Raw genomic sequence first — 7,853 nt, 5'->3', positions numbered from 1 at the left:
GCGCTTAGTACAGTGCACTGCACACAGGGAGCGCTCAATAAATACGATGGAGTGAATGAATGATGCTATTGACACCTGTCCACATGTCTTGTTTTGTCGTCCGTCTCCCCCTTCTAGACCAATTGGACTTCCCAAGCGCTTAGTACAGTGCTCTGCACACAGGGAGCGCTCAATAAATACGATGGAATGAATGAATGATGCTATTGACACCTGTCTGCATGTTTTGTTTTGTTGTTCGTCTCCCCCTTCTAGACTGTGAGCCCGTTATTGGGTGGGGACCGTCTCTGTCTGCTGTCCAATTGGACTTCCCAAGCGCTTAGTACAGTGCTGTGCACACAGGGAGCGCTCAATAAATACGATGGAATGAATGAATGATGCTGTTCACATGTTTTGATTTGTCGTCCGTCTCCCCCTTCTAGACCGGGAGCCCGTTGTTGGGTAGGGACCGTCTCTAACTGTTGCCCAATTGGACTTCTCAAGCGCTTAGCACAGTGCTCTGCACACCGTAAGCTCTCAATAAATACGATTGAATCAATGAATGAATGTACTGAGCGCTTGCTGGGTAATTTTAGGCAAGTCACTTCACTTCTCTGAGTCTCAGTGACCTCATCTGTCAAATGGTGATGAAGACCGTGAGCCCCCCGGGGGACAACCTCATCACCTTGTAACCTCCCCAGCGCCTAGAACAGTGCTTGGCACATAGTAAGCGCTTAACAAATACTATTATTATTATTATCTAGAGATGGTCCCTACCCAACAGCGGGCTAACAGTCTAAAAAGGGGAGACAGAGAACGAAACAAAACATATTAACAAAATAAAATAAATAGAATAGATATGTACATGTAAAATAAATAAATAAATAAATAGAGTGATAAATATGTACAAACATATACATTCATTCATTCATTCAATCGTATTTATTGAGCGCTTCCTGTCTGCAGAGCACTGGACTAAGCGCTTGGGAAGTCCAAGTTGGCAACATATAGAGACGGTCCCTACCCAACAGCGGGCTCACAGTCTAGGTTATAATAATAATAATGATGATGATGGTTAATAATAATAATGATGGTATTTGTTAAGCGCTTACTATGTGCCAAGCGCTGTTCTAAGCGCCGAGGAGGTTACAAGGTGATCAGGTTGTCCCATAGACACAAGGCAATCAGGTTATTCATTCATTCATTCAGTCGTATTTATTGAGCGCTTCCTGTGTGCAGAGCACTGTACTAAGCGCTTGGGAAGTCCAATCAATCAATCAATCGTATTTATTGAGCGCTTCCTGTGTGTAGAGCACTGGACTAAGCGCTTGGGAAGTCCGAGTCGGCAACATCTAGAGACGGTCCCTACCCGACAGTGGGCTCTAGAAGGGGGAAGTGCTTGATGGATGCCACGCTTGTCGTTACTGCGGTTTCTCCACAGGGCCTTGGCGAGCAGCCGGGACCACCTCGCCAACTACTTGGGGAGCGCCTCCCACCCGCAGTGGACGACGACCTCGACGACCTCGACGGCGACCTCTCGCTTTTGGCCAACACCCACCACGTGCTGGTCCGCCACTTCGAGCTGGACTTGGAGGTGTACCTGAGCGGCCGGGTGATGGCGGGGACCGTCGTCCTGGCCCTCGAACCCAGAACCGGGACTCCCGGTGTCGCCCGAGACCCTGGGGACAGCCGGGCCCCGGGCCGCGGTGGGAGCGGGGAGGATATCGCACTGGTCCTGGACTGCCATGGCCTGGCGGTGTCCGCGGCGGAGGAGGTGGCGGCGGCGGAGGAGGTGGCATCCATCCAGTTGCCCTTCGCCGTGGACCCCTGGAGCTTACGGATCTGGAAGCCGGGGGTCCCCACGGCCTCGCTCTTCCCCCGCCTCCTCCGCATCTGCTTCAGGACCAGGCCGCGAGGCTGCACCCTTGCCTGGACCGTCGACCAGAGCGGCAAGTAGGCCCCTTCAATCGATTAATCGTATATATTGAGCACTTCCTGTGTGCGGAGCACTGTACTGAGTGCTTGGGAAGTCCAAGTTGGCAACATATAGAGACAGTCCCTACCCAACAGTCACAGTCTAGAAGACTGTAGACCCTTGTCACTCAATCAATCAATCAATCATATTTATTGAGCGCTTCCTGTGTGCGGAGCACCGTACTAAGCACTTGGGAAGTCCAAGTTGGCAACATAGAGACAGTCCCTACCCAACAGTCACCGTCTAGAAGACTGTAGACCCTTGTCAGTCACTCAATCAATCAATCAATCTATCATATTTATTGAGCACTTCCTGTGTGCAGAGCACTGTACTAAGCGCATGGGAAGTACAAGTTGGCACCATATAGAGACAGTCCCTACCCAACAGTGGACTCGCAGTCTAGAAGACTGTAGACCCTTGTCAGTCACTCAATCAATCAATCAATCAATCATATTTATTGAGCACTTCCTGTGTGCGGAGCACTGTACTAAGCGCATGGGAAGTACAAGTTGGCACCATATAGAGACAGTCCCTACCCAACAGTGGGCTCACAGTCTAGAAGACTGGAGACCCTTGTCAGTCACTCAATCAATCGTATTTATTGAGCGCTTCCTGTGTGTGGAGCACGGGACTGAGCGCTTGGGAAGTCCAAGTTGGCAACATATAGAGACAGTCCATACCCAACAGTCACAGTCTAGAAGACTGTAGACCCTTGTCACTCAATCAGTCAATCAATCCATCCATCGTATTTATTGAGTGCTTCCTGTGTGCGGAGCACAGTACTAAGCACTTAGGGAGTCCAAGTTGGCACCATATAGAGACAGTCCCTACCCAACAGTGGGCTCACAGTCTAGAAGACTGTAGACCCTTGTCAGTCACTCACTCACTCAATCAATCAATCAATCGTATTTATTGAGCGCTTCCTGTGTGCGGAGCACTGTACTAAGCGCTTGGGAAGTCCAAGTTGGCACCATATCATCATCATCAATCGTATTTATTGAGCGCTTACTGTGTGCGGAGCACTGTACTAAGCGCTTGGGAAGCACAAGTTGGCAACATATAGAGACAGTCCCTACCCAACAGTGGGCTCACAGTCTAGAAGACTAATATAATAATATAATATCATATATAATTATATAATCATATATAACATAATATAATATAATATAATATATAAATAATAATAATGGCATTTATTAAGCACTTACTATATGCAAAGCACCGGCTTGTCCCTCGTGGGGCTTCCGGTCTTCATCCCCATTTTCCAGATGAGAGGCCCAGCTATTTATATATTTTACTTGTACATATCTATTCTATTTATTTGATTTTGTGACTATGTTTTGTTTTGTTCTCGACCTCCTTCCCTTCCCCACAGCACCTGTGTATATGTTTGCACGAATTTATTACTCTTTATTTATTTTACTTATACATATCTATATCTATTCTATTTATTTTATTTTGTGACTATGGTTTTGTTCTCAACCTCCTTCCCTTCCCCACAGCACCTGTGTATATGTTTGCACATATTTATTACTCTATTTATTTTATTTGTACATATCCTATTTATTTGATTTTGTTACTATGTTTTGTCTTGTTCTAGACCTCCTTCCCTTCCCCACAGCACCTGTGTATACGTTTGCACGTATTTATTACTCTATTTATTTTACTTGTACATATCTATTCTATTTATTTGATTTTGTGACTATGTTTGGTTTTGTTCTAGACCGCCTTCCCTTCCCCACAGTACCTGTGTATATGTTTGCACGTATTTATTACTCTTTATCTATTTTACTTGTACATATCTCTTCTATTTATTTGATTTTGTGACTATGTTTGGTTTTGTTCTCAACCTCCTTCGCTTCCCCACAGCACCTGCGTATATGTTCGCACATATTTATTACTCTATTTATTTTACTTGTACATATCTATTCTATTTATTTGATTTTCTTACTATGTTTGGTTTTGTTCTAGACCTCCTTCCCTTCCCCACAGCACCTGTGTATATGTTCGCACATATTTATTACTCTTTATTTATTTTACTTGTACATATCTATTCTATTTATTTGATTTTGTGACTATGTTTGGTTTTGTTCTAGACCTTCTTCCCTTCCCCACAGCACTTGTGTATGTTTGCACGTATTTATTACTCTTTATTTATTTTACTTGTACATATTTATTCTATTTATTTGATTTTGTGACTATATTTGGTTTTGTTCTCGACTTCCTTCCCTTCCCCACAGCACCTGAGTATATGTTTGCACATATTCATTACTCTATTTACTTTACTTGTACATATCTATTCTATTCATTTGATTTTGTTACTATGATTTTGTTCTCGACCTCCTTCCCTTCCCCACAGCACCTGTGTATATGTTTGCACGTATTTATTACTCTATTTATTTTACTTGTACATATCTATTCTATTTATTTGATTTTGTGACTGTTTGGTTTTGTTCTAGACCTCCTTCCCTTCCCCACAGCACCTGTGTATATAGTTTGCACGTATTTATTACTCTTTATTTATTTTACTTGTACATATATATTCTATTTATTTGATTTTGTGACTACGTTTGGTTTTGTCCTAGACCTCCTTCCCTTCCCCACAGCACGTGTGTATATGTTTGCACGTATTTATTACTCTATTTATTTTACTTGTACATATCTATTTTATTTATTTGATTTTCTTACTATGTTTCATTGTGTTCTAGACCTCCTTCCCTTTCCCACAGCACCTGTGTATATGTTTGCACGTATTTATTACTCTATTTATTTTACTTGTACATATCTATTCTATTTATTTGATTTTGTGACTAAGTTTGGTTTTGTTCTAGACCTCCTTCCCTTCCCCACAGCACCTGTGTATATAGTTTGCACGTATTTATTACTCTTTATTTATTTTACTTGTGCATATATATTCTATTTATTTGATTTTGTGACTATGTTTGGTTTTGTCCTAGACCTCCTTCCCTTCCCCACAGCACGTGTGTATATGTTTGCACGTATTTATTACTCTATTTATTTTACTTGTACATATCTATTCTATTTATTTGATTTTCTTACTATGTTTCATTGTGTTCTAGACCGCCTTCCCTTTCCCACAGCACCTGTGTATATGTTTGCACGTATTTATTACGCTTTATTTATTTTACTTGTACATATCTATTCTATTTATTTGATTTTGTTTCTATGTTTGGTTTTTTTCTCGACCTCCTTCCCTTCGCCACAGCACCTGTGTCTATGTTTGCACGCATTTATTAGTCTTTATTTATTTTACTTGTACATATCTATTCTATTTATTTGATTTTGTTACTATGTTTTGTCTTGTTCTAGACCTCCTTCCTTTCCCCACGGCAGCTGTATATATGTTTGCACGTATTTATTACTCTATTTATTGTACTTGTACATATCTATTCTATTTATTTGATTTTGTGACTATGTTTGGTTTTGTTCTAGACCTCCTTCCCTTCCCCACAGCACCTGTGTATATGTTTGCACGTATTCATTACTCTTTATTCATTTTACTTGTACATATCTATTCTATTTATTTGATTTTGTGACTATGTTTGGTTTTGTTGTAGACCTCCTTCCCTTCCCCTCAGCACCTGTGTATATGTTTGCATGTATTCATTACTCTATTTATTTTACTTGTACATATCTATTCTATTTATTTGATATTCTTACTATGTTTGGTTTTGTTCTAACCCTCCTTCCCTTCCCCTCAGCACCTGTGTATATGTTTGCGCGTATTTATTACTCTATTTATTTTACTTGTACATATCTATTCTATTTATTTGATTTTGTGACTATGTTTGGTTATGTTCTAGACCTCCTTCCCTTCCCCACAGCACCTGTGTATATGTTTGCATGTATTTATTACTCTTTATTTATTTTACTTGTACATATCTATTCTATTTATTTGATTTTGTGACTATGTTTGGTTTTGTTCTATCAATCAATCCATCAATCGTATTTATTGAGCGCTTACTATGTGCAGAGCACTGTACTAAGCGCTTGGGAAGTACAAATTGGCATCACATAGAGACAGTCCCTGCCCAACAGTGGGCTCACAGTCTAAAAGGGGGAGACAGAGAACAGAACCAAACATACCAACAAAATAAAATAAGTAGGCTAGAAATGTACAAGTAAAATAAATAAATAAATAAATAAATAGAGTAATAAATATGTACAACCATATATACATATATACAGGTGCTGTGGGGAAGGGAAGGAGGTAAGACGGGGGGATGGAGAGGGGGACGAGGGGGAGAGGAAGGAAGGGGGTCAGTCTGGGAAGGCCTCCTGGAGGAGGTGAGCTCTCAGCAGGGCCTTGAAGGGAGGAAGAGAGCTAGCTTGGCGGATGGACAGAGGGAGGGCATTCCAGGCCTGGGGGATGATGTGGGCCGGGGCTCGATGGCGGGACAGGCGAGAGCGAGGTACAGTGAGGAGATTAGTGGTGGAGGAGCGGAGGGTGCGGGCTGGGCAGTAGAAGGAGAGAAGGGAGGTGAGGTAGGAGGGGGCGAGGTGATGGAGAGCCTTGAAGCCCAGGGTGAGGAGTTTCTGCCTGATGCGCAGATTGATTGGTAGCCATTGGAGGTTTTTGAGGAGGGGAGTAATATGTCCAGAGCGTTTCTGGACAAAGATAATCCGGGCAGCAGCATGAAGTATGGATTGAAGTGGAGAGAGACACGAGGATGGGAGATCAGAGAGAAGGCTAGTGCAGTAGTCCAGACGGGATAGGATGAGAGCTTGAATTAGCAGGGTAGCGGTTTGGATGGAGAGGAAAGGGCGGATCTTGGCAATGTTGCAGAGCTGAGACCGGCAGGTTTTGGTGACGGCTTGGATGTGAGGGGTGAATGAGAGAGCGGAGTCGAGGATGACACCAAGGTTGCGGGCTTGTGAGACGGGAAGGATGGTAGTGCCGTCAACAGAGATGGGAAAGTCAGGGAGAGGACAAGGTTTGGGAGGGAAGACAAGGAGCTCAGTCTTCGACATGTTGAGCTTTAGGTGGCGGGCGGACATCCAGATGGAGATGTCCTGAAGGCAGGAGGAGAGAGCAGGGGCAGAGATGTAAATCTGGGTGTCATCAGCGTAGAGATGATAGTTGAAACCGTGGGAGCGAATGAGGTCACCAAGGGAGTGAGTGTAGATTGAGAACAGAAGGGGACCAAGCACTGAACCTTGGGGAACCCCCACAGTAAGGGGATGGGAGGGGGAGGAGGAGCCTGCAAAAGAGACTGAGAATGAACGACCGGAGAGATGAGAGGAGAACCAGGAGAGGACGGAGTCTGTGAAGCCAAGGTCAGATAACGTGTTGAGGAGAAGGGGGTGGTCCACAGTGTCAAAGGCAGCTGAGAGGTCGAGGAGGATTAGGACAGAGTATGAGCCGTTGGATTTGGCAAGCAGGAGGTCATTGGTGACCTTTGAGAGGGCAGTTTCCGTGGAATGAAGGGGACGGAAGCCAGACTGGAGGGGGTCGAGGAGAGAGTTGTTGTTGAGGAATTCTAGGCAGCGCGTGTAGACAACTCGTTCAAGGAGTTTGGAAAGGAATGGTAGGAGGGATATGGGACGATAACTAGAAGGTGAGGTGGGGTCAAGAGAGGGTTTTTTTAGGATGGGAGAGACATGGGCATGTTTGAAGGCAGAGGGGAAGGAACCAGTGGAGAGTGAGCGGTTGAAGATGGAAGTTAAGGAGGGGAGAAGGGATGGAGCGAGAGATTTCATAAGATGAGAGGGAATGGGGTCAGAAGCACAGGTGGCCGGAGTAGCACTTGAGAGGAGGGAGGAGAGTTCCTCTGAGGATACCGCTGGGAAGGATGGGAGAATAGCAGAGAGTGTTGAGAGCCGGGGGGTTGGAGAAAGGGGGGGAAGAGACTTTGGGGAGGTCGGACCTGATGGATTTAAT

At 44.0% G+C, this 7,853-nt stretch overlaps 1 protein-coding gene across 1 annotated transcript in view; it reads left to right on the top strand.

Annotated features, from left to right (window-relative positions):
* The first annotated feature begins 1,378 nt into the window (after positions 1-1,378).
* LOC119946712 (aminopeptidase O (putative)) overlaps positions 1,379-7,853 on the top strand; it is a 142,612-nt gene continuing 136,137 nt past the window's right edge. The window contains exon 1 of the mRNA XM_038768126.1: positions 1,379-1,929. Within this exon, the coding sequence (XP_038624054.1) occupies positions 1,379-1,929 (551 nt within the window). The remainder of the gene's footprint in view (positions 1,930-7,853) is intronic.

The sequence above is a fragment of the Tachyglossus aculeatus genome, chromosome Y3, assembly GCF_015852505.1.
Source record: "Tachyglossus aculeatus isolate mTacAcu1 chromosome Y3, mTacAcu1.pri, whole genome shotgun sequence".
Lineage (NCBI taxonomy): Eukaryota > Metazoa > Chordata > Mammalia > Monotremata > Tachyglossidae > Tachyglossus > Tachyglossus aculeatus.
Note: the sequence above shows the minus strand (reverse complement) of the source record. Positions and strands in the feature narration are given on the sequence as shown.